The 27,353-nt window shown below is 42.4% G+C and overlaps 1 protein-coding gene across 2 annotated transcripts; it reads left to right on the top strand.

The window, feature by feature from the left end:
• On the top strand, positions 1-26,942 carry sdc4 (syndecan 4). 2 transcript variants are annotated; one of them, XM_079509208.1, is made up of 6 exons: positions 1-290; positions 20,550-20,769; positions 21,196-21,245; positions 21,692-21,893; positions 22,709-26,220; positions 26,568-26,942. In XM_079509208.1, exons 1-5 carry the CDS (start codon positions 237-239, stop codon positions 22,858-22,860), a joined length of 678 nt encoding a protein of 225 aa, XP_079365334.1. In that variant the 5' UTR covers positions 1-236; the 3' UTR covers positions 22,861-26,220; positions 26,568-26,942. The 2 variants fall into 2 exon arrangements, with proteins under 2 accessions (XP_079365334.1, XP_079365335.1); XM_079509209.1 differs by having other exon boundaries at positions 2-290; positions 20,553-20,769.
• Positions 26,943-27,353: the final 411 nt, after the last annotated feature.

Here is a 27,353-nt window from a genome sequence, read left to right as displayed (position 1 = left end):
GAGCCGCAGTTTAGTAGTTGATCAGTAACACACAGAACACATTACGCAACAACAAGGTGATAAAGGTTTGGACGCAACGTGAAGTTTTTCGCCTTTTCTGGAACTATTTCAACGGACTCTATTAAAAAGGATTTGAGACACAACTTTGTTATTACTTTCTCTGCGCTACTAGTTTTTTTTATCTTGTTTTATTTTTTTAATTCCGAGGCAATTACATTTTTCGCATCAGGAGAACCATGTTGAAAGTGTGCCTCGTCTTGTTCTTATTCGCGGCCGTTTACTCGGAGTCGGTAAGTTGTTCATTCACCTCTTGCATAAATACATTTCTTAACATTTTTACCACCTCCCGTTTTTGCCCCATTCCTTCCTTCCCACTCCGAAACGGAGGCTACTGCAGTCATGAGCGCTTTTTAGACAGCTTTAATCCGATTCATTTCAGTGAGATTAAGTTTGTTTTTACACCTATGTGTTGCGCACGTAGAATAGTTTCAATTAAACGAATAACGCAACGATGGACGAGTCGTTCAGTAACTTAACCGAACCCAGTGATTTGTTAGCTTAGCAGCTTCGCCGCTAGCTCTTTGGCCTGAGTGGAGTGAGTTGTGAGGGTGAGGGAGGGGGGCATCCATCTATATGGCTGGCTGCTATTATTCTGGATGGGGCCCTAGAATGGGGGTGTAGGTGGCCAGGCAGCCAGCCGTTCTGTGCTCATACTTTGATGGCCTTTATCTTTGACATTTCTTGTCTTCTACTCCTGTGACTCATTGTTGTGGACAATACTTCTGTTCGTTTATGAAAATGAAAGGACTGGCTTTTAACACTAAACATCCCCAGCCCAGTGTCCTTAAGGAGAAGTAGCAAGTAGGGGCCTCTTATCTATGTTATCAGTGCAGACGTTTTGTGGTGTATAATTAGGTGGTATGTCTCTGCGGTCAGACACCGTGTGAAGTGTCAGATTTGAATTCTAACGTGTGATTTTGATTTGTGAATAGATGTATGAAGGCGGTAGACTGGGCAGGTAATGGTTCCTGCTTGTTGGGGGGGGGATAGGGGGTCATAGTTTGCAGTTAAAAATTCACTTCAACATGCCCTTATAGTTTTGTTTACACTTATGCAGTATATCATACTCACTATACAGGTTTGACACCTCTGCTGGTGTCTCATGTCCCTCTCTAGCTTGTGCCTTTATTTGTTTTTGTTTTTCTTGATGACTAGATGAAGTGTGTGGACCCCCCCCCCCCCCCCCCCCAAACAAAAACAATCAACTGATGTATTTGCAATTCGTATGTGTCCCAGGAAACAATGGCCATGTGATAGTTGTTTTTGTTGTGTGTGTGTGTGTGTGTGTGTGTGTGTGTGTTCTGAGGGGTGGATATGTGGGTGGGACAGCTGAAATCTGACGGTAGGTGGTATGCCACCCACCCAGTTTTTGACACACTAGGTGGGGGGAGGGAGCAGTGTAGTGTGTAGATTAGATTTAGAATATGGTGTGTGGGGCAATAATCTGCTAGCACTGGACGTAGTGGATGCTGATTTTACCAGCAGCTACTTGTGACTTTCAGATTTGTGGGCAGCCCACACAAAGCATTTTTGAGTTGCCCTCTTTTTCAAGGTTGAGGACTTTGAATACAAATGCAGATATGGTGCCAGCCAGGTAGACAGCTGTGGCTCAAATAATGTGATTATTTGATGTTTACAAATGTTGTCATAATGTGAAATGGTGGAATAATGGTACTAATAATATTAGTAAAGATGATCACTGTTACAGGTATGTTAGTTGTAAGCGTGTAGCTTCTACGTAATTTTAAGATTGGGTTGACATTGTGTTTGGGGCATTACCAGATGGATGAATAGATGCATGATCACTGATGTGATCAGATCACCCAGGTTGGTACAATTACTTTGAAAAATCAAATCTAACTGAGTTTGCCTCCTGGCTGTTGGCTAACCAGTTTCTTCAATCAGTCACCTTCTAGTCAGCTGTCATTTGAAGTAAAACATTAGCCTACGGCTTAGTTTGTACTGTCAACAGGTTTTTTTATGTTGAAATATGACATTCTTGCAGAGTGACAGTACAAGTACAAATTTGGAAATTGTCTTTACATTGTTTAGTTATGAAAGTGTCCCAGATCTTAATTAGTCCATGTCCTGACTTCAATGAGAAAGAAATGCAACATCACTAACAAAGCTACAATGTTAGGACTGTGTGTCATTAGCAACCAAGCATTGAAACTTTTGGCGGATGATTAGAAATGATAATAACATATTTATTTATTTAACATCAATAAGAAGACCTGAAGTCCCCTTGTCTTGTATGGTAGATTTCTTAAATATATCACATTGTTACATGTGTTACGTGTAAAGACACATCTCACACAAGGTATAAGGATCTGTTGAAAAATCAAACACAGACTTTGCTGTTCTGTTGATCAAGTCCCTCTGGTTATTCGTTAAAATAACCCTCCTGTGGCTGTGTGACAGTCATGCGTTTCTCTGTGTCATGCAACAACACGCTGGAATTTCCCATGATTGGTGAACTAAGCGTAGGATTTCCACTGGTTGGAAGTTTTGAAAATTGCTTGCCATCGTTGTCGCTATACAGGGTGGTATTTACACATATTACACACACTCAAACCCTATGTAGTTGACCCAGGTCCCACAGCAATATTATCTTGTAGATCTGCTATTTTCAGAATAGGGACACTGGGGTTCATGTGTTTAATGTAGCGCACATTGATAATATGCTACATTCCTCAAAGCCATGTAGGTTCTGCTTGCTCACTCCTCTTAACACTCCCATCTCTTTTTTTTTGCATTCCCCTGGTGGAATGTGACCTCTAGTGACCTTGACTGGCCCTCTTTGGGATTTTGCACACTTGGAGGGATCTCAATGGGCCCTGGGTCCTTTTCATAAGGGACACTCCTTTCCCCTGCTGGCTGAGCCAGCTCTAGTGCTTCAACTGTTCTCACAGCAAGATAAAAAAAAGAAAATAAAGGGGCTTCCTTTGCATTATTTTGTATTTTATTTTACTTTCTAAATTATATATAGCCTATAGTTTTCACTCTGTCTCTGTGCTCTGACTCACTGTCATCATCTCTAGTTCTCTCTTATAAGTTGTTGGATAGGCACTAGGCAGGGGCTTGATTGTTTTTTCTCTTCACCCTTTTCCTTTGATGACTACTTTAAAGCCCCTAACTATGACAATCCCTCCACCTCCCTCTATTCTTTTCTTCTCTCTTCCCACAGAGGTCATTAATGGAATGTGGGATTGGAGCGCCAAGCTAATCGATACAATGTCTCCTGCTATCAAACAATGGAAAAGTCTGAGATGAAACTCTGGGCTTTTTCGGAGCAAGAGGCATGATTGGAATGCATTGTGTTTGGGTTGCATGCGTCTTTTTAGCTGCCAAACTGTTTGATGTGGTAGGCCTGGCCTGCCCAGAACCACATCATTTCCTGTAGGCTTAAGTAGTCTTTATACTTTCTTAGTTTAACTCTGTTCTGTGCAATGATAAAACATAAAGGGCTTAGAAAATAGAACTCTAGCAAACTCGCCCCCAATCTCAGGTAAGATGAGGAAACCTGAGGAACTTGTTTTCCTAAATTATTTGTATGTCCTTTTTACTATGTACATTGACAGCTGAATTGACTTTACTAACCAATGACTGTGTGGTTGGGCAGATTGTATCATGGTAACCCTTTTTGATATCAAATAGACCTTCTGAGCCAACCAGCCATGTACAATAGACAGTCTTATCAGTTTGTCATAGATAAACCAGGCCGAACAGTCTCACTGTTAATGCTTTTTCTTCAATAGTCACAGCATTCACTGCCCATGTATGGCTGGCAGCATAATGTGAAAACGATTATTTTCTTCTGCACCTCAAGATTATTTCTTGTAATCTTGTACAAATAAGAGACCAAGCAGTTGGGGGTGGATTTAATTTAGGCATTTAGGAGTAAGAATTTAAGTAAGTAACTCCTGCAGACTGAGATTTTGATTACATTACATCTTTGGTGTAAATGCAGTCACTAACTGTTTTTTGTTTTTTTGTTGACCCCAACACATGTGTTTTATGTCCTGTTAATAGGGCTTGGGAACAGAAAACGGATCTATGTAAAACCTGGACCCTTGTGCATTGCATCTTCACTTAAGTATTTTAACTTTGCCGGCCTCAATGAATTCATATGTTACATTACTGAGATGGGAAGAAAAAAAATCTTTTCTGCAAGATTAGCTCTTGGTTTTTAGAGTGTCTGAGATGACATCTTGCAGTGATTTTAATCAGGGCAAGAAAATCAAATCTGGATGTGGTTTTTGCCCCCAAGTTAATCCATGTCACACAACCAGATCTAAACCCCCAGTTTGTTGCCTCCGTCGCCTTTTGGGGCCTCTGGCGCAGCCTAGTCCATTTGTTATGTCTCGTTGGAATGTAGCCGGTTTTGAATTTAGCCCCCCGATCATTTGCACCAGAATGAGACCGCCTCCCCCCCCCCCCCCCCCCCTTTTTTTAAGGAAGTTTTTCTTTTTTGCATGATGGGTGAATTGAAAGCCTGTGTGATGAAAGAACACGTAGAGAGGGAGGGACAGAAAGAAAAAGAGAGCATGATAAATGGTGTCACTAGGATGTAATAATGGTTCCTGCATTGCTGTCCGCTGGTCTATAAAATCCCTTTTGGACCATGGAATGTTGGCACAAGGAACGGAGGCTTTTTGTCCTTCCTGCTTGTGCTGGAGAGTTATTTGATTCCCGGCCTCCCTCATATCTATTCAACCACTACATAGTCTGGCAGTCGGAGGTAGCCAACATGAATGTATGTGGTGCCTAAAGTAGGTCTGTGGAAGTACTGGGGCCATGCTTGGCCCAATGTACTGGGGCCATGTACTGGCCCAAAGTACTGGGGCCATACTTGACCCAATGCTTCTTATTCAAATTGATTCCGATCACCGTACACTTACAGTGTATGGGGCCCTATTATGCGTGTCTTAAGTACCAGGTCTTATGACTTAACTTAAGACCTGGAGGCGTGGTCAATGCTGTTTGGCCACTCAGAATAGCCAAATGGCATTGATCACGCCTCCAGGTCTTAAGTAATAAGACCTGGTACTTAAGACATGCATAATAGGGCCCATGGTGTTAATTTGAGTCTGAGATACTACAAATGTAAACTGGTTACATTTGTATATTCTCAGAGTCTCAGTTACACATGGATACAATTTTTTTTTTTACACCTTTTACAAAATGTAGCAAATTGTATTTCGGATTTCACTATTAGTTTAGCAGTGCAAGTCAATGTTGTGCATACAAATGTGTTCTTGGCTGAGTGAGTACTCAAGTATTTAAATGCATTCTTATCTACAAAAGTTGACAAAGAACACATTCTTATTTACAGCAACGGCCTGGGAAAGTGGCCTTAAGAGAAGCATGCAGTAGGCTAGCTCACTAATCCCCAACCACACACACACACACACAGATTCTTGGATAGAAGTCTGCTGTGGTTTTGTGGTGGAAATAGCAGTGGAAATCATAGCGAATGCCAGAGGAGAACAAGGAATTTGAGTCTTGTTGTGGTGGTTTCCTTTTGGGAAAAGTATAATTATTATTTTTTTGGCCTCAGACTAGAGTAACTTGATGTGGCCACCATATTTCTTGGCCTCTTCTTCTGCCTCTGGCTGCTTTATCATACTTGACAGATACTCTGATTCCAGGCCTCATGCCAGGCCAGAGTATGAGCTACTAGTACAAGGCCCCATTACATGTAGTGGTTGTTTAATGCTTAGGCATTGGGGAAAAAAATGTATTTCTTTAAACTGGAGTTGCTGACCTAATATTACGTATATTATTGTATATCAATGTAGATTTATTCTATTTGTTCTGTTGGTATGTTTCCTAGCTGCAAAGTCTCCAGCCATCTAATTTCTAGTACTGAGACTACTCTGTGTCACAACAACAACCTCTTCGTTTTGAAGTTTGCATGCTGTATGCTCAATTGCTCACAATTGTACACATTTTCTCTTACATCCCACAGTTTGTTGCAATGCACACTTTACATATTAGAGGGTAACCTAAGCTACAATGGCTTATTTTAGTAGCTAGCTCCCCTCATCCCTTCTGCGTCTGAGCAAGCTGTGTGTCTCAGCAGTTTGCCAGCTTGGTTGGTCAGTGGTCACAGAAATTGAGGACAATGGCTACAAGAATGTTGTTTTGTCTTGTAGTTCAGCTTTTTGCTTTGTCAATCTGAGACTGAGTGGCTCTTGAGACACAACTTAATGTTTATCCTCTGTGGAGATAACTTGGAAAATGTGCTGAATACCCAAATCTTGAAAAAAAAGAATCCACTCTAGTATCAAATAGTCAGACAGAGGTCAGTGCACTTGCACTTAGGGGGCAAGTGTCCTTGATAAAGACTGAGTTCAAATGATCTGTTGTAAAGCCACTACTGGTAAGAGTCAGACACCTGACCGAATATAAATAAATACAATTATGCCATTGGTTATTTATTTAGCTCTGGAGACTTCCTGATTTGGAACTAGATTGACCCGACCCTGACCAACTGAAGGCACCCTCTGACACACGCATAACACTACCTCTCTCTCTCTCACACACACACACACACACACACACACACACACACACACACACACACACACACACACACACGTCCTCAGTGAAACACACACATATTATACACACACGTCCTCTCAGTGAAGCACACGTATTACACACTATCTCTCAGTGATACGTGCACGTACACACTACCTGTCTCAGACAGCCACTAAGTCAACAGAGAGAGTGCTTTCGAGTGGAATGAGCGGTTCTCTTTGTACAACTGTACACTAGCTCTTATGTGTCTCACAGTCTAGCATGTAGTGCACAGTATAATATCCTCGGTATTAATTGATCTCTATTTATGCACAAATGAAACCAAATGGACCATAAATAATGGACCGTCGGCAACCAAATGAACCCTACAGGTCTGTCTGTCTGTAGGGTTCAAAAACACTGAGGATGTTACTGTGTGTGGTAGTAGTACATTGTACATGCCTGTCAGCATGTGCACACATGTACTGTCTGAACATTGTGTCTCTTGTTCAGTGTATGTGAGGTGAGTGAGGTCCACATAAGGGTGAGCCACCATTCCCGGAGGGCCCTGAAGCCCTAAAGCCTTCCATTTGCACGGGGAATACTAATTGGTCAACTTCCAGGTCTTGACCCATTATGACCTGAGATCGGATTCTAAAAATGTCTTCTACATCCTGACAGTTTTCTGAAAAAGCTATGTTTCTATGTCAGTCGTTCTTCGATTTTTCAAAAATAGCAGACCTACAAGCTCGTAGCGCGCCACTCGGTGGCGCGCTATGAGCTTGTAGATCTGCTATTTTTCAATAGCTAAAGCATAACATAATGCTAACACCAAAAGGGGTTCCCGCCCAGAATGGGTTAAACAACTTTGAGAAATGCACGGCAAGCATGACATGAGTATTGCTGTCAAGCCACAATTGTGTATTTGATGTTGATTTGTAGTTTGTATTATATTGAGATCCTATAAATTAATCTAACAGATGATATAACCATGTAATAAACCAGGCGAAGTCAGCCCATATGATATTTCTGGATAACAAAACATTTTAGTGAAGAATTTGAGGACCTTCCGGCCCACAAGGATGAATTTGTTGGGAGTCAATCACCATTATGGTGATGTCTTTTTGTCAGGTCTGTCCATCAGCATTATGTCAGGAGTGTGATATTTTGTTGTTTACCAATTTCAACTAGATCCATGCTAGAGTACCCTTCACCTACAAACAAGAAATCGGATTATTTTGGGTTTATCAGTTTGTGCCAATAATTGAGTGGCTTCAATGTGTGGCTTTGTGCGTAAAATATCAGATCTAAAGCTCACAATGCTTTGCAATGCAACACGTTGTGAGCTTGTAGCTTTGGGATATTTTCCAAAATGTGTTTTTAACGAAATCGTCCAACACTCGCTAGACTCTAGTGAGTGGACGATTTAGTTTAAAAGTGACTAGAGGAAGGTGTAGGACCCACCGTGGTAGGCTTAGCTTACACAGCAATATTTGGTGGGCTGTTTGTGAGACTTATAGATGTCTTTCTTGGCCACAGTGTTGAAAGGAATGTGGTGGTGGCTGACCTTGCTACATCACCACCACACACTGTATGATATTGGCTTATTGTCTTATTGTCTTCCTAGACAAAATGTCCATAGTTGCATGAGCAAAATCACTCATTCATAAGCATCATCATTGTGTCTTTCAGTGTGACACGGTTAAGAACCCATACGACTTATTTAATCAGCCAAAACATATCCACGTTCATAACCTGATAATATTTAAATAAGTCTATTATGACCGTCATCAACAACTGAAATGCACATCAGCAGCATGGATGCGTTTCCTTTAATAATGTAAATGCAATTATATGTAGAATATTCTTCGTTTTGCATCATTTTAGGCTGAATCCCCTCTTTTGGCTACCAGCTGTGTGCTGAACAGCTATGTCTCTTGTTGACTTGAAACAATAACTATGTGTAACCTGACTTTGATGTGACCAGTTGAGCAGATCCTGACCGACACCCCAGACAGGCAAGTGAATGTGACCGACACCCAGACAGCCCCGTAAAGCAGTCAGGCCTGAGTCACACCATGCCATTTGAAGTTGTTGACAAAGTATGGAGAGAGACGGGGTTGGGCCAAGCAAGACTGACCTGCTTTGTAGTTTCACAAAAGACCATTTCTGTATTGAATCAGTAATCCTTTTACTTGTGGTGTTTTACCTTTTTTGCATCAAAGTCAAAATACTTGGGCTCACTCGAGTTTACTCGGTAAATCAATTACAAAAAGGAATGCCAAAATGGAATGTGCTGATCTGAATATATGTCTGTTAATGAAAAGGACTGGTATGTCGTTGTATAGCTATGTTTGTTTTTATACTGTTACGCAAAAGTTACAAAGTAGTAAAAATAGCCGATTTATGTAGATCGGCTTTGAATTTGAATCCTGAAAAATAATTGGACAATCAGATTTCGAGCTTTCATCTTGTTTCAGGTAGAAGATGGGGTTGAAGTTTAGCCACTGGGGTGATATTAGATAGGAATGGCTGTACTAGGCCACGGCAAGCATCGATGATGTACTGTTTAACCAACTGTAGAACGTACAGCTTTAACTTATTAACATGGCCTGTACTGAGTACTGTACCCTGTGAGATCACACGTACAGGAAATTGATTTCAATTAGTGAGGAATGTAAATAAAGGGTCATTTATTTATTTACATTGGACCCGAGCGATGGTTTACTTTACGATTGTAACTCTTGACATTCCGCTGAGCAGAATTCAGGATGATGTCAGTAACACTAGCAGAACAAAGGGGATCATTTGTCATCATTGACGTTCTTATGGGCCACAATTTAAGCAATGCTAGTTGTTTACTCGTGTCATACAGAGATATAATGATTTAATACGTCATTCTTTTCTGTTGCAAATTGATTTGTGGCGTGTGTGTGTGGAAATGGCCATGATTTTTTCCCTCTATTATTTACCAATTTTTCCCTTCAGGACTTGAAGGTTAGACACATGCGGTCATTCATTTTCTGTCACATGCGGTCATTCATTTTCTGTCAGAGATTTCCTGTTTTGCTGCTGTGTGCTAAATTATTTCCTGTCCTTTTTAAACCATTGTCCTGATCGCTTTCCCCGATAACATCCACTCGGTAGCTTAAATGTAGTCTTCTGCAGCAGTGCTTTGCCAAGTCTTTGATGGAAGGCGCTGATATGGTCCCTGAGGGAATGACATCAAAGACTTGAGAGAGAGGGAGAGAGAGAGAGAGAGAGAGAGAGAGAAGATGGCGGGGTGAGACATGGAAAAGGAGGAGCGTGCACTTCCATAACTACTCAAGCCCTATTTTGTACTTGTCGTATGAAAATGGTCTACAGTTTCACAACACACCATGATAGCTTTCAGATCTGCTATTTGTTTTAAATACTTTGCCTTTTTAATGACGTGCCCAAAATAGAATGCCGCAGTTTGAACGTGTATACGAGGAGTTTGTCACGACTCGCCACGGGCTGTCGGCTTATCAATGCATCAGTCATGGATTTGCGGCGATACGAGGCACCCCGACGGTATGCAGGGATGGTCAAATCGGAGGGAGGAAGTAACCAATAAAGCCATTACGATAAGATACAGGACGTTCCCCCAGGAAGTGGTCATCGAAACTCAATTTGTCTTATCAGCGCAAACTGAATCAACATGGTCTGCAACGGAGCTGGCTTTCTATACGTTCCGTCTTATCTCCACAGGCCAGGAAAAGAACAGAATCAAAGAGACTGGAGTAGAAATGTGGTCTTTCTCAAATGTTTCTGTGACTTTTTGCCATTCTTTGAACACACACATGCGTTCATATGTTAACAAATTAACTTGTATTCTTTCAGTAAAACCAGACAATATACAGACTGGCTTACAGGAATACAAATAAGGCATGATATCGGTAGGCTATTATTGGCAGTACAGTATAAGTAGGCCAGTTCATGGTGTCACGTGGGACTTTGGTTATATTGTTCACCTGAATGAAGTCTATCTGCCATCTGTGTGCGTTACCAGGTACCAGGCTATTGTGAGTGACTTGTGTATACATGGGGTTGCTATAGTGTGTCCCACATGACTCTGGTAGCTGGAAACTGGGCTATAGATAGTCAGGAGGTAGAGGGAAGGAATCTAGAGCGCTATCGCTAGGGAAGGAGGTTGATGTGTTTTTGCAGCAACTTTAAAATGAAAGTGATATTTGTTAAATAGTTCTATATATGTTTTCTGGCCATTGAGTCCTTGTTCAGTAATGGGGGTCTCCCTATGATCTCTCCATGTTCAGTAATGGGGGTCTCCCTATGATCTCTCCATGTTCAGTAATGGGGGTCTCCCTATGATCTCTCCATGTTCAGTAATGGGGGTCTCCCTATGATCTCTCCATGTTCAGTATTGGGGGTCTCCCTATGATCTCTCCATGTTCAGTAATGGGGGTCTCCCTATGATCTCTCCATGTTCAGTAATGGGGGTCTCCCTATGATCTCTCCATGTTCAGTAATGGGGGTCTCCCTATGATCTCTCCATGTTCAGTATTGGGGGTCTCCCTATGATCTCTCCATGTTCAGTAATGGGGGTCTCCCTATGATCTCTCCATGTTCAGTAATGGGGGTCTCCCTATGATCTCTCCATGTTCAGTATTGGGGGTCTCCCTATGATCTCTCCATGTTCAGTAATGGGGGTCTCCCTATGATCTCTCCATGTTCAGTAATGGGGGTCTCCCTATGATCTCTCCATGTTCAGTAATGGGGGTCTCCCTATGATCTCTCCATGTTCAGTATTGGGGGTCTCCCTATGATCTCTCCAGTTCTTCATTAAACCTAACGTACAGTAAATGTCCCCTACTGTCGGGACACATGTTTCATCCAACCAGGAGAAAACTGGTTGGATGAATTCCTGGTTGGATGAAACAAGGCGATGGGTAAGATGTGTGTAATTCGCGACAAACGCAGCATACAATTGGTGTTGGCTCATGGTATCAACCCAAAGGAGAGGAGGAAGGGAGGGGTGGATGTGCGGAGTAATGACAGAGGAGGGGGAGGCAGGAGAGGGCAAGAAAGTTAATGAGAAGGGAGAGAGAAAAGATGACAGCAGGACGAAAGAAGATGAATGAAGAAGCTATAGCAGAAAATGGGAACAGGACGAGAGAGAGAGAGAGAGAGATATGAAAGCGGACTGAAGTGAACCTAGGACTGTCACAATTATTACACATATTTGCCAAATCGCAATCATTTCCTCCAAAATCATCATCATTTCCATGTTAAAACCCTCTTGTGGCCAAGCCTAATTAACAGTGGATTGATTCTTCAGCCAGCATTTTTCAAATGTTTAATTTGTCTTTTTAATGCCAATAGAAAAATCCGCGATATACACACTATATCTCATTCTGACGGGGCAAGACTATAGTATTGGGACAATCAGTCCTGATGGTGGCGGTAACGTCACCATTTTGCCGATTCTGACCAAAAGGAGCGAGTGAACGATGACCACATCCGGTTAGGATCAAAATATCCGGCAGTAGCTTTGCTAGTGTGCCACAATGAAAGATGTCCGGAATGCTAAGCTATCATCGTAATTTTCATAACTAAGTCAAATTAAGCTCTAATCAAGCCCAAAACATCGCATTTTACGCAGCGATGCATGCGCGATCACGCGCGTGCGCGATCGACCGTGCACACGCGGATTTTCGGCCGGTTTTAGGAAGATTACATCGGCCGTTAGCCAAATTAGCTAAAAAATGCTAAATTTTGCGACAATAAGCTCCCGATTATTGGGAATCAATCGATTACGTCAATTACGTCAGTGGCCATAAGGGATTTATTGATTTCATTACGTCAATTACGTCACTGGCCATAAACCAGTTAAAATGTTTCAAACTTTTCAAAACATAATAATGAGAATTGCCGATCTACAAGCTAGTGGTTTGAAGCGACACGTGCGCTTAAGTTGTAGATCTGCTATTTTGTAGATCTGCTAGCTTGTCTTCCAGGCAAACGTCTAATCTCTCTTTTGGGTCTCGACCTGAAAAGTTAACCCCCCCCCACACACACACACACACACGCACACACACACCGAGTGGTGTGCACTGGTGAGTGGTGGTGGGGGGTGTAGAAGAAAACAATAATTGTCCTTTTCTGTTGAAGGGTCAACAGACATCGGGCATCACAAAGAATAAGGATGCACATTCCTGTGTGGTGGTATTTCTTTTGGGTCTTTTCAAAGCCAGTTGCCTCCTCCACGCAACTGCTTGAATAGAACAGATGCCTGTCTCTGTGTTGGCAGATGGAGAGATTGTGCCCCTGTTTTAACGAAGCGGAGGGAGCGGGGGGGGCGAAGGCTTAGCCCTCATTACCTTGGTCATTGATATGCTTCCGAGGCGCCCAGTGGTATTGTTTGGTCTCCATTGAAGGGACAGACTGCAAAGGCCGGCGGGTGTCTTGACAGACTGCCTTTCAGTATGTTTTCAAGATGGCCCCGGACGGGAGCTTTAGGATCTTTGCGTGAAGAAGACCAAAAAGAACCACCACTTCGCAAAGGGGGAATCCGTCTTTGAACACATAGCTTCCTCTGTGCATTTGACAGATGACTGCTGTGCACCAGCAATGGCCTTTTGTGCGTCGTTGAGAGTCTGCCTTGCTAAAGGGCACATGACAGTGGTTAGTAACATTTACCCTCGAGTCACCAGTTCACTGCTGGAGGAACATAACCCTCCTGTTGATTGCAGCAGTCAAACAAATGTAAGTTGTTCTAAAAATAGATGGCTGATTACCTGCCAACGAAGAGACTGGTAGACACATGATGCAGTCTCTGCCTAAATGTATTTGTCTGTTTTACTGTGGCGGTGTTAAGTTGCTACCGCAGTTGTTGTCACCCCTGAGCAGTCTCTTAAGACATTACAATCCTCTTTAAACTGGAAGTACCCTGTTGTCTTGGAGGCTTCTTTTGATCAGGCAAGCGAGGAGAGACTGAGTGGGTGGCTAGAGGATGACTAGTGTGACATGATGAGCAGCTCCATTCATGGGAGACAAAAAAGTAAAAAGGGTCAAGAAATGTCATGTTTCCTTAGCATAAATTCCTATTTTGGGTACAATATTTCCCATTCACCACCGAATCGAGAGTGACATACGAAACTTGTGCATCACAGAATTCTGTATGAAATTCCCTTTGTTTTCTCTGAATGAAATTCTTTGACAAATCAGAACTCCACAGTTCCTAAAAGTAATTGAGCTCAACCTGAGTACCAACTAGTGTTCTTGTTTCCTGACCTGGTTAATGGCTTATCTACAGCAGTAGTTCTTAAACTCTTATGAAATGGAGTGAAAGAGTTGCAGTTATTGTCTCCTGAACAGATTTAATTTTGATTTCAATATGATATATAAAAAAACACAAGTATTGCTTTCTATTCAATAACAGTTGTGCCAGTCAAGGTTTGCATTTAATTCGGGTTTATCCATTTACTGATCAGCAGGTTTACACAAAGTTTCAATGTTTTCAACTAGCGTAACAGTAAAATAAGTTTTGACTTTCTCACATAGTATTAGTACCTCAAATCAAGTTTTACTTTGCTGTTTTATGTCTGTGCTACTAACTATAAGCTAAATTATTGCCTTAATGGCAACAATTAAGAAGTCTGTATTGAAACAAAGAATGCCTTTGTTGAGATATTACATTACTTTTGTTTAAACGGGACAAAAGCCTTGTTCTTGTGTTTCCATGCTTTTGTTTCTCTTTGAAGCACGGTGCTCCATGACCAATCTCCTTTTTTGTTTTCAAGTGCTTTCTAAATGCATTTGTCCTGGTGAAATAAGATATGTTGCCTATTTAAGCCTGTATCAACTGTTGAACCACAGGCAAATATATTTTCATATTTCTCTGTAAAGTCTTGTTTTCTTCACTGGTAGACCGTCTGGGGTTTGGTCATGCCCAAACCCCATGCAGGAAATGGGGAGGCCAAACCCCATGCAGGAAATGGGGAGGCAGGACAACATTGTGGTTTAAACCTTTTTTTAAATGGCTGAACAAATAATTAAGTTAAAAGAATTGTATCCATCTGAGAGGCGATACATGTTTTCTTTCTATTTTACCAGAAGAAAAGAAAAACACTCAAAAAGTGCTGAGGTCTCATCAGATCTTTAGAGAATACATTTTGAGGTCAGGATTACCAATTTCATCCAGTTGGGAGTAAATACTCTCATTCAGGATAAGCAAGTGAAAAAATAAGAAGACAAATTGGAGCTGAAGCACTATAATTGTTTGATTAATTCATTGATTAATGGGTTCTCTCTCCTGAATGGATGAGATTAGTATCCCACCTGAACATGTATTTTCTGTTTTCTAAAGAGCTGGAGGGACAGAGAGTTCCCTATTACTGACAAACACTCTATAGCAATTATTACTCTCAGAATATAGAGTTTTAGATTTTTGTTATAACCAAAACAATATCATTTGCAGTACTTTTTTTTTTTTTTTTTAATGATGGCCCGAATGATGAATGATAATCTGTGGTTTAAACTACGGTGGCTGAAGGAGGACATGTTTCCATGTTTAGGTTTGGTTAGCCCTCGTTATTTCCGTCTGGAATTGTATGCGCTGACCACATGACGATGGCCTGTGCCTTGACTTCTAACCTATTTTGGCGTTCCTCGCCTATACTCGGTTTATCTGCATTCCATGACGGCCGTTTGCTTAGCTAGTGCCTTGTTAGTGTTTCATTCTGCGGTTGCTCTCTGGCCCACAGCAGACTGTGCTGGAATGCACGTAGCCCCAACTGTGTTGCTCAAGAACAGCATCATAAGACATCATTCGGTGTGCACAACCCTAGATTACAAGGCTTCTCTAATGTTTTCTACGTTATTCACATGTGGCAATTGTGTTTAATAGGGTATGTTGGTGTTTTTGATCTCCATTCCCGTCATTCATTCCCGTCTAGTGTTGCTTGGTTGTGTTGCTGAAAGATTTACCCTTTCTTACATTCATGGGTATGAGTTTTCAGTTTCGTGACATCAAGAGTGTGCACCGTTATCCTGTTCTTAATTATATTTTTTGGGATGTGGATGTAGTGCTGGTTCTAACATCGCAAACAGACATTTCACGTTTACAGATAATTGTACAGATTTCCACCTTAGAACCGGGGCATCAGATTCCGAATGTGCTGTGGAGGCTACTGCTACTGTATCCAGATTGGTTTGGTTCTGGTAGTGGACTGTAACAAGGCCATTTATGTAACCAATGCGAGGTCAAATACATTCTAGGCACTGTCGGATGCATGGAAGTCTATGAGAGCCGGTTGGACAAGCATAAGAATAAACACTAACTTCTTTGAATTATTGCAGCCTTTGACAGATCATTTGTTCAGGTAAATACAAGAAGACACATGACCACGCAGTGTTTTCTGATCTCTTGTTTTTCGATGTGCACACTGCACTGCTGGTCATTGGGCCGTTTAGGGTCATGGCAGGACTCGGGTGCTGTTGACAAGCTGTCAATTGACAGTCTCACTCACAGTGACAGCCGTGTTTTTTGTGTGGATGGAAAAATCAGTGCTTGGATTGACAGGATTAGAAATTTTGTAATGAAGGAAACGCCTAACGACTAAGTCTCAGTATAAAATGTATCTATACTTTGTCGTTGCCTGGATTACATAACCGCTACATATGGCCAGGTGCAACAATTGTGTAATGCTTTTAGTTACCGTTATTATCCTAGCTATTTTTAACTTTCTGGGAACACACACAGTACAACAAACACACTGGCTGACATCATAACTCCAGGTTAACTCAAATTCCCTCAGAAATGTCAGCTTGTCATTCCCTCCCTCCCTCTGTCTCTTCCCTCCCCCCCTGTCTCCTTCCTGTCGTGACCTGTCTCCGGAGACTGCCTGCAAGGCTGTGGTATGTTCTGGATGTCTTGGAGAACTTCCGTTGCAGTTTATACCCGACACAGTAGTACACGTGGTGATGGTTCTTGTGGATGGATAGGGCTGTCACATGAAATGGCGATTATCTCAAATAATTGCGATCAGGCGATTTGTGTAATACGTTTGGTCAGGGTCAGGCGGGCCCACTTGTGGAATGGTTTCTTTGCATGTGCTTCTGGGGCACATGGCTACTCATACTGGGGGTCCTTCATGTGCTTCTGGGGCACATGGCTACTCATATGTTGGGGGTCCTTCATGGGGTCCCCAGCTAAATGATTGATAGTTATGATTCGGAAGTAGCAGTGTGAATCTTTTGGAATCCCGTGATTCTTTTTCAATTCCTGCGGCCAAGATTTTAATTCCCAACACTTGCCAGTACACAGACATTGCTCTGAAAATGTTCCAGTTATTATCTGGTGAGCCTAAAGGACTGATATGTCGACTATGAAACATTTAGTTTAATTTAGTGACTCAAGAGGTTTGTCAGTCTTGAATCTTTTGTGACGTGCTCTGCAGAAGGTGCTGAAGTTTGATGTTAAGCTCCAGTAATAATGGTGAAACGTGTGAAAAGTACAGTGTAGAAAAATGCATTCTTTATTGTGCGTGAAATAAATAAAACGATACTGTATAGACGGCTTGGAGAACAACCTCTGTAGCTGACAAAAACGTGATGTGTCATATAGGATTCAACGTCATTACTCACCGTTGGTATTGCTCATATTCACCGTTAATAATTGATCTACGAATTGTATATCCCTTCGTTGCCGCACCTCACACCTGCTAAATCCATGCCCAGAGGACGTCGTAAAAGCGTGTCAAGGAGTAGGATAGGCCGCGGGATAGGCTTATTTTTCACAGAATATTATTGCGAAAATGACTCCCCTGCTCCCAGGATTTTGACTCACACATCCGACACCTGATTGAATGTGCCTGACTCAGATGAATACACATTATTGTTGACAGTAAGTGTGATTCCTATGAAGTGATTCAGAGAGCCTTGTCCCTGCATGCCCCAGCAGGAGTTGAATCTCATCTGAATAGCAGGGGAGGAAATAAGGACCCGGTAGTCACCATTTTACGGCTTAGGATTAGACACACACACACTGACACACGTGCATGCACACACACACACACACACACACACACACACACACACACACACACACACACACACACACAGGAGCCCCCCCTGTGTCCCATGTATGGGGTTTAGATGAGGACAGAGTAGAGGATTTAAGTTTACTTTGGATTTGTTTCTGAACATTGTTTCTTTTGTCAGTCTCTGATTGAGGGCAAGTGTCACACATACACGCCTGTGCAAATCACACACACATGGCGCAAAGAACAGGAGAGAGATCAGGTCAGTGAAGGAAAACGGTCTGAGAAACAGAAGTACTAACACAGAGGTATAGAGAGAAAGCAATGCTGAGCGAGATTAAACAGCAATGAGAAAGGAAGGCAAAAGTTTGAAAAAATGATGCTTAGGTAGAGTTCATATAAAAACTCAAAGAAATTGGCACGATGGAGACAAAAGGCGACTGGACGGCATGCAAACATTTCGGAGTGAAGGGCACACAGAACACAGCAGGGTAACGAGCAGAGATTTGAATTGGACAAATGGAGGGCAACATCCAGGGACCCACCTCGTAGCCAACGGGAGTCACGTTAAAATGGCTGCGCCCGTTTGAAGCCTGTGTGTGCAGAGCACTAAACAATGGAGCCTTCCCTCCCCTCTAGTCATATAGGCCACTTTAAAGAGGGAGAGGATTAACTTCAAACAGTGCACACATTATTAGGAAAGAAGGCATTTCAGATGCACACACAGACACTAAAAAGGCCCCAAAAAAACTTTAGAACGAATACACGCAGCACTGCAGGCCCCTGGGCCGCCTTAGCTACCAAATGGTTACCGTAGCAGCAAACCCTTAAAATTAAGACCCCTTAAAAGAAGGATGGAAGTAATTGTGTGTGTGTGTGTGGGGGGGGGGGGGGGGGGGGATGTGGTGAAGTGGTGAAGTGCCTAGGCATGTTTCCAATATGTTGTGGGGGGCTTTGTTCTTGATGTATTGGAGGTCTGATTGAAGCATGTAGGCCTATAGGGCCCTAGGCTAACCTAACCTATATGCATTCCTCTCTTTCTTATCTCGTCATTCATCTTTCCCTGGTCTATTGTTCAACATTGCATTATTTATGACATAAATGTCTGTCTCTTTAATGGTTTGGTTTAATTCAGTGACTACTTGGGCAACATTCAAGACTTTCTGAATGAGAATTCGGAAAAGTAATGCAAGTCCTACTGTAGAAATAAGTTAGAATTCACACTCTTTAGTAAATGCTTATCAACATCCTCCAATTTCACGAATGCATTGGATTATTAGCACTATTATCCCAAACTCTTACCATGTGCTACTGCCATCAATAGCTAAACCATAGATTTTTGAATGAGAAGAGGATGCAGACCACACACGCACACCTTTTTTAAAGTGTTCTACTCAAGAATTAATACCCCTGTTGTACCTCCCAGGCCCTCCTAATGTTTGATGTTTACCAAATGTTAATTGTGTGTGTGTGTGTGGCTGTGAGCACATTGTGTCCTAATCCCATTCTCGTTCCTCGCTGGGCAAATGATCAATCAAATTAATAGTGCTAATATGATTGAGAGGTTGACGTGTCTCCTCATTATGTTAAGCTCTGTGGTGATTAGTGGTGTGTTAAGTGGAGCTATGCTACCGCTGGGCTACGGGCTTGAATAAATCCTCATGGACGGAACCCATTGTACACTTCTAAAGCTGCGTGCCCTGCATGCAACGGTGGATTCACGTCCTACAGTTGGGTGCCACCGATATTGTCCCTTATCATTTGACCCATTTAGGCCTGACCTCAAAATTTGAGAAAAAATCCTTCTAAATCCTCCAGTTTTCTGAAATAAATATTTTCACGATTTTTCAAAAATAGCAGACCTACAAGCTCGTAGCGCGCCACTCGGTGGCGCGCTATGAGCTTGTAGATCTGCTATTTTTCAATAGCTAAATTATAACATGTTTAAAACACCAAAAGGGGTTCCCGCCCAAAATGGGTTAACTGTCCTTTTGCGCAGATCACGCAAACCTCAGCAAAAAGAAAAGGACAATATCGATGGCCTCCAACTGTAGCTGCTTGCATTTGCTTGCGACCGTGAATTCACTTATTAGCTGCATGGCATCCGCCATCCGGCATCCAACACAGTGTGTTCATTTCTTGGCCGCATGCCCTGCATTCAACTGTGAATTCACTGCTTAACTGCAGGCCTCTCGCATGCATCAGTGACTTGCAGCTACACCGCAGCTCGGCTGAATTGGTTGGAAAGTTTGTGTTCGCTTCTCTGTTGTTGGAAGGACACATTTGGAACTGATCCAAAAGTTACAAGTATGCTTCTCTGAGATAGAAATGTTACAATTACATCATTTCACTATTGTATCCATGTACATTTCAGAAAGGAGAAGAACAATGTGTGTCCCATCAACCCACTGTGTATTTGTCATTGATACTGGTGTTACCCTCCCTAAAATGACCCTATTTCGAATGGTAGGGTTAGTGCGGTTGGACCTGCCTAGTGCCTGGTTGGATACAGGTTTAAATCTACTATTTGGGAGTACAAAAAAGGAGCTGTTAACCCATTAAGATCTGGATCTTAATATTCTTTCACAGCAAATGTTTTTAACTCGTATCTTTGCTTCTCTGGGGGGTCCTTGGAACAACATATTTCGGTGGCCGGTGGTCCGGTGGCCAATTGCATATGATTTTTGCGGACCTTGACATGAAAACGTTTGAGCACCACTGACATAGAAACATAGGTTTTTTAGAAAACTGTCATGATTTAGAAGACAATTTGTAGAATCGGGTCTCTCATGTTAATATACCACCCTCTGTAACCGCTCCTATGATACCGTGTGCTCCCTGTAACCGCTCCTCTCCTACCATGTGCTCCCTGTAACCGCTCCTCTCCTATCCTACCGTGTGCTCTCTGTAACCGCTCCTCTCCTACCGTGTGTGTCCCAGCAGGTGAGGGAGACCGAGACCTGGATGCCCATGAAGACCACACAGGCCGTCGGCATGTTGACGCACCCCGAAGATCTGGTCTCGTCGGGAGACTCCCAGAACGGCTCCGATTTTGGCTTCACCGACGATGAAGAGGACGACGAGGACGATTATGACACGGACACTCTGTATGATGACGAGGATGAGTACGAGGATGAGTTCTCAGGATCCGGTCAAGGAGGTTCGTCGTTTTATCCATTTTTATTAATTTATCCGTTTTTCAAAAGAAAGCAAGACTTTGCAAGGTTGAGCTAACCGTCTGAGCCAATTCATTTATTATGAAATTATTTATTTTCCTAATTTTTGCCAACTTGAAAAGGCGTTCTAGTGAAGTTTCTTTTTTCATATATATTTTTTTGCTTGCCAGGCCAAGTTCTCTGCAGACAAAATTGTCATTATGCACTTCCACTTAGAGTGCTGAATGACGTTGTTAAGACCCCGCCCATTCAGTATGGAATATGAATTCTGACCAATCGCACACAATGGTCGCATTGCTTGTCATGCAGGATTTGTCTGTTTTCTGTTTTCGCTGCAATCGCATAATTTTGTTCTTGTGCTGCCCGTTTAACATGGAACCACCTAACTGAGAATCTCTGTCCCTCTACAGCAACAACAACCGTGCCAACCAAGAAGGAGAACGCCAGGCCATCATCTAAGGTGAGGTTGCTCTTAAGGTATCTCTCCTCCTCGGAGCAGGGTTGATGTCGTAACTGTAGTAATGGATAGGAATGTCCCGATACACTTTTGTCGTTGCCGATCCGATCCCGATACCGCAATTTCTGTGTTAGCCGATACCGATACCAGTGTTGTGATCTCCTGTTGTGTTTATAGCTATCTAGCTATATATCTCGTGTTGTGTTTATAGCAGACTCCTCACTCATATATGCACTTGCATTTTGGGTAACTCGAAAGCAAACTCCACATGCCCCAACATTTTATTTACCTGCCATAATGTCAACCTGTGTCGGATTGGTGGTTAGACTGGCATATTTGCCGATACCGATATGACAAATAAGGGCCGATAGCGATACTTTACCGATACAGTATCGGGACATCTCTAGTAATAGAGTGCTAGATCCTAATGCATCTCGTCTCCTCTCCAGCCCGACGTGTCCTTCGACAACAGGATCCCGGAGGATCCAGCGCGGCCCACGGTCAATGTGGGAGATCGTACGGAAGTGGAGAACAACGAGATACCTATACTGGGGAGTGATAAGGTCTCGGTTGGCGAGGAGCTCCCCTCCAATGTCCTCATGTCCCATGCCAGCGACGAGAGCATCTTCAACAAGACGGAGGTCCTTGCAGGTGAGCCTTCCGCACTCTGTGTGTGTGTGTGTGTGTGTGTGTGTGTGTGTGTGTGTGTGCGTGTGCGTGTCCGCGCGTGTGCGCGCGTGCGTGCGTCGAAAAGGACGAGAATACAATCGAAAAAGTTAGGAAGGCCAACATAACAGAATTTCCAACACTAATCCACATTCTAATCCACATATGCACAGAACATTCTTGTGAAGGAACTATGCATTAATCCTTGTACATTATTGTGTCAGCTATAAAATAACACTGTGTTTGAGGCTGTGAACCAGCCTATAGTTTTGGCTTGGCAAAGAATGGATATAATGGGTTAGACTGAAATAGGCAAAAGTTACGATTCCATTCAAGAGTAGTAATTTCCAAAGAAATACACTCCATATAATCACAAACATGTGGCTCACATACTGCAATGAATGTGCCAACGTCTCCTCTTTTCATAAATGTAATGATTTGTGCCCAGTGTAGAGCTTAAGTTTAGCTTAGTTTCTGCTTTGCCATATGACAGTGTAAAAAAAATAAAGTGATAAATGGTCAGCATTTCGACACATTCATGAAGACCAACAAAGGCACCACCGACCTGAGATCCAGGAGCAGTTGGAGAAAGAGACAAAAACGTGTCCTTTACCTCCTGAGCCACTGCCACAAATAAAACAACAAAATAACTGACATATCAAAGATTATGGTGCCAGCAGGACCTCATATTTGGTACAGTGAGCTTTCCTACTGTCTTTGTTAACAACAAACGAACGTGACCTGCCCTCACACGGCTGCTTTTTTTCTAACGTGTTGCTTTATATTTTGTCTTTCTCCAGCTCTGATCGCGGGTGGGGCTGTGGGGCTGATGTTCGCCGTGCTCCTCATCCTGCTCCTCATCTACCGCATGAAGAAAAAGGACGAAGGCAGCTACGACCTGGGGAAGAAGCCTATCTACAAGAAGGCCCCCACCACAGAGATCTACGCATAGATGGCCCTCTCTTCTTCCCCTCCTTAACTTTTAAAACCTTTACGAGTCCTCCTCAGGGTCGCCACAGACCCCTTACAGTGCCTCACCATCAATCCCCCCCCTCCCCCATCTTACTCCTTTGTCTTTGCTGGCTGTTGGTAACAATACGGCAACATCCCTGGGAGAGAAAACCGGACACGCAGTCGATTGATTGCAGATGTTCAAGAATCGTATTATTGGTGCTCTCCTATCCTTTCAGAGGCTTCGATGAACGTTCTTTTTTTTTTGTTTTTGTTTTTTTTGTATTGTTCTGTCAAACAAGGAAGAGATGTGCCAGGGCTGGACCATTTCAGTTGCCAAAACCATTTGGCAACAGGATGACCCTTTTTTCCAATCTTTTTCTTTTATTCATCAACTTTCTCTCTGCCTCCCACCCTTTTGTAAAAAGAGGACAACTGAACAGACAATTGTGGACTTAGCAAAGAGAGATGTAACTCTCCCCTCCTCTCTATATTCCCTCTTTACCCCCCCCCCCCCCCCCCCCCCCCCCCCCCCCACATCCTCTAACACTAACACTGTGCAATGACGTTCCCTCATCATGGTACACATTAACGGTCCAGTTATTTATTTTCCCTCTCCTTTTTCCGTTCCCTGATGTTTTCTTTTGTTTTTTTTCTTCTTTGTTTCTGAAACTTGTATGTGGACTCTGGTTCTGGTGCTACAGATGCCCACGTTAGCTGTAGCGAGTGACTTTAATTTAAATTTCATGTTTTATCTTTTGATTTCATTTGTTTTAAAGACAGAAAAAAATCCTTGTGAAATCTCAGAAGTTCCGTTTTTATTTGCTATTAATAATTCCTTGTGCTCAGAAAAGTTAAAATTGGTTGGAAAATATAAACTAGTAATCTTGTGATAATGACTTTATTGAGGTACGCTCTGTCAATCCGTTAATACCACACAACTTACCAGAAAGAGAAAGGGCATCATATTATACAGACTGTCGAGTCGGACTTGTGCGAAATAGCAATGTTTGTTTTTCACCTCCCAAGATCCAACCAGGTGGGTTGATTTAACCCCCAAATGTTAAGACGCTGCTAGTTGTAGGTAAGCTGTCATTCACAGCTACTAAATGAAATGATCTGTATTATCTACACATTCTGGTACTTTCTAACTGCAATGTGTGTGTGTGGGGGGGGGGGGGGGGGGGGGGAAACCCTCACAAATCTGGCACCTAAAGGAAGAAAACAAACTATTTTATTATGCTATTTGACCCAGGTCTGAACCCCACACACACACACACACACACACGCAGTCACAGAGCAAAGGATCATCTTCAGTTTGTGGCTGACAGGACTTCAAAAGCCTGGAGGATGTGTCACCAATATAATTATCTCTGCTGCTTCGGGGTTTGTCTTTGATTATTGTGATTTGGATTGTACTCAAACCAACATGCTCTTGTAGGATGACACACCCACATTCCCACACACACACACACACACACACAGTACTCAACTCCATCACAGTCCGACATCATGATATTTCGCTTTGACCTTCTTCTCAAAGTAAAGTTTGTGTGTGTGTGTCTGTGTCGCATTGCCACAGCTTGTTCTACTAGTGTTTGGTTCCATGCCTTGCCATTAAGCTATACACACTGGCCTTTTGTTTGTGTGCTTGTCAATCAGCAGGCACACATTTGAAGGCCGAATTCTGAGTTCCAAGCTCAGTTGAGAGTTCATCAAGATTTCCTGGTCCATTGTGCAATGGTCAGGATAAATATTAGCTCCGTGTCAGGGAAACCAATCAGGGTTCTGTTTTTGTTGAGAAAATCTGTGTAAAATGTTTTTTTCTTTTTTCTTTCTTTCTTTAATGCTTGTCTAATAAGCTAGACTGATAGATTCTTTCTTTTATCCATGGGATCATCAATGTCAATCATCCGAATCAGTGTTTCTCAACTTTCTGAATTTCAAGGAACCCCACGGGTCAATTTGGAACCCCCCCCCCTCAAGGAACCCTGCGGGTCCCTGGACCCCACTTGAGAACCTCTGATCTGAATGACTGAATGGATTGTGCATGCACGAACAAGCATGTTATGGTTTATGATGCTCATTTTTCTCAGCTTAAATAAACACTGTATTCAAAAAGCACACAGGCCATTCTACCAGAGAACTACAGTATCTGTACATAGTCATCGGAATAATGTAACATTAAACTTGGTACTTAGCCGTTTCTTGGCAAAACAACAAACAAACGTTACCAAATATTTAAAAGCCAAATTGTTTTCCTTTTCCCTTTTGTTTTTTTTTTTTTTTTTTTTTTTTTTTTAAATTCTTAACCACGTGAACCATAGAATCCCTAATATGGGTTAAACATTCAGCGGAAATAGAAGATCTACGTTCTGCGAGATTGGCTATTTTCGGTGAAGAGATTTGGTGTAGAGGGAAATACTAGCGGACCTAGTATAGAGCCCTGGGGGACCCCAGTCAACCAGTATATAGGGTTTAAATGGGGTTTAACTGAATTGGTGTAAAAGGGGGCTTCTGTCACCTGCTATCATGTTGAGTGAGAGAAGCCTTATTTTGATACCACCAATGCTACCTAATACTAACTCGCAGTCTGTCAATATTCTCCACTGCAGTGCCCAGTCCCCCCACCCCCCTCCATTTTGTTAGTAGATCAACTTTGTATTAATTTAACTGTCAAAATATTTTATTGCCTTCTTTCAGGTTTTCCCTTCTTTTTAAGCTGTTGTATATGTGATTTTAAAAGTTTTATATACACTAGTACCGAGATTCTCTGAAGCAAATAGTTTTGAACATTTTTCTTTTTTTATCATCTTTTAGACTTAAAAAAAAACGGTATGTATTTATGTGTTCTTTGTTAGAAGGATTGCTGATGTGGTTGGCGTTTTTAATCATTTGTTCGTCTGTCAGGGGGACGTTATACTGATGAGCCATGTTGTCCGTAGCAGACCTAGGTCCACTTGCTCACTGAACCTGGCACAGTCCAGTGTTTCCCCACTAGCCTGTGAAACCTCACTTATTTTTGTTAGCCAGACACTTTTAAAGTTTTAGCAGTCAAAGGAGAGTAAAATTGCCCAATCAAAACGGGTTGGTGTACCTGCCAGGAAGTGGCTAGTTAGAATCTGGAGTCCATTTGGTTTGGGAGATGGGTGGGGAATGGAATACATTTTTACAGAAATGTTCTGGCGGATTTGGGCACTTGCTCCAGTCTGCCTGTCGTGATGGGCGGCCGCCGGCCAGGCAGGGGTCCCAGTTTTGCATCCGATCTCGGTTTCGATACATCAGGACGGTACAGTCAATCCCAGAAAAGAAAGCATTTCAAATACTAACTTTTTCAATGTCTTCAAAGAGATTGCTTTAGGCCAGGGGTTCTCAACGTTTTTGGCCGGGGACCCCCGGAAATGCTTTGGCAATGTCTCGGGACCCCCGCCCCGCCCCCTCCCGACCCCCAATATAAATTGACTGCTACAATAACCTTAAACCATTTTGGGCGGGAACCCCTTTTGGTGTTTTAAGCATTGTTATAATTTAGCTATTTAAAAATAGCAGATCTACAAGCTCATAGCGCGCCACCGAGTGGCGCGCTACGAGCTTGTAGGTCTGCTATTTTTGAAAACTCGTGAAAATAATTTGGGGACCCCCTAAAATAATTTGGCGACCCCCCCCCCCGAGGGGTCGCGACCCACGGGTTGAGAACCCCTGCTTTAGGCTGTATGGAGTGAACAGATGGTCAGAATGCATAGTGGTTGTTCTTTCTGGGGGGGGTGTATCATATCAGTTTGACTGCAGATATGAGTAGATCCTATATAGAAATTAAACTAATTTAAATGTATTAAAGTGGGGCAATCCAATTGTCTCTGAAACATAATTTGAGTCCAGAAGAATGCATTTCAAATGGTAGTTGGTCCTAGGTCTGGTCATTTAGCATGGGAGAGATATGTTCTGCTGCTTACTATGTCACAAACATCACATGTGAATCACCAATGGAATGGAGGAGCCAATGAATCATTGGCTTCTGCATGCAGGTTCTGATTTATTATTGGAAATAAAGCTATTTTTATGCACATTAACATTTTAACAATGCCTCCTTTGACTTGAGTCTTTTTTTTTCTTAACTCGATTTGTGCATTTTCTAAGTTGACTATATATTCAGTGGTAGAACAGTATTAAAAGAGGACACGGTCAAGAGACATGGAATAGATCTGTCTTCAATAGAGACATGGAATAGATCTGTCTTCAATAGAGACATGGAATAGATCTGTCTTCAATAGAGACATGGAATAGATCTGTCTTCAATTGTATTTCCATGTTTGATGGATAGATTGATAAAGATGTAGCTCTGGTCCATAGCTCTAAGGAATTAGAGCTATGGACCAGAGCTAATAAAGATGGATGGATAATACACTCTGATCTCGCTGTATGACCGGCTGGCTAATGAATAAAACATGAGAAATATTTTAAGCAAACAATCTAAGTTACTTTTTCTGAACGCAC

The sequence above is a fragment of the Electrona antarctica genome, assembly GCF_951216825.1.
Source record: "Electrona antarctica genome assembly, chromosome: 9".
NCBI lineage: Eukaryota > Metazoa > Chordata > Actinopteri > Myctophiformes > Myctophidae > Electrona > Electrona antarctica.
Note: the sequence above shows the minus strand (reverse complement) of the source record. Positions and strands in the feature narration are given on the sequence as shown.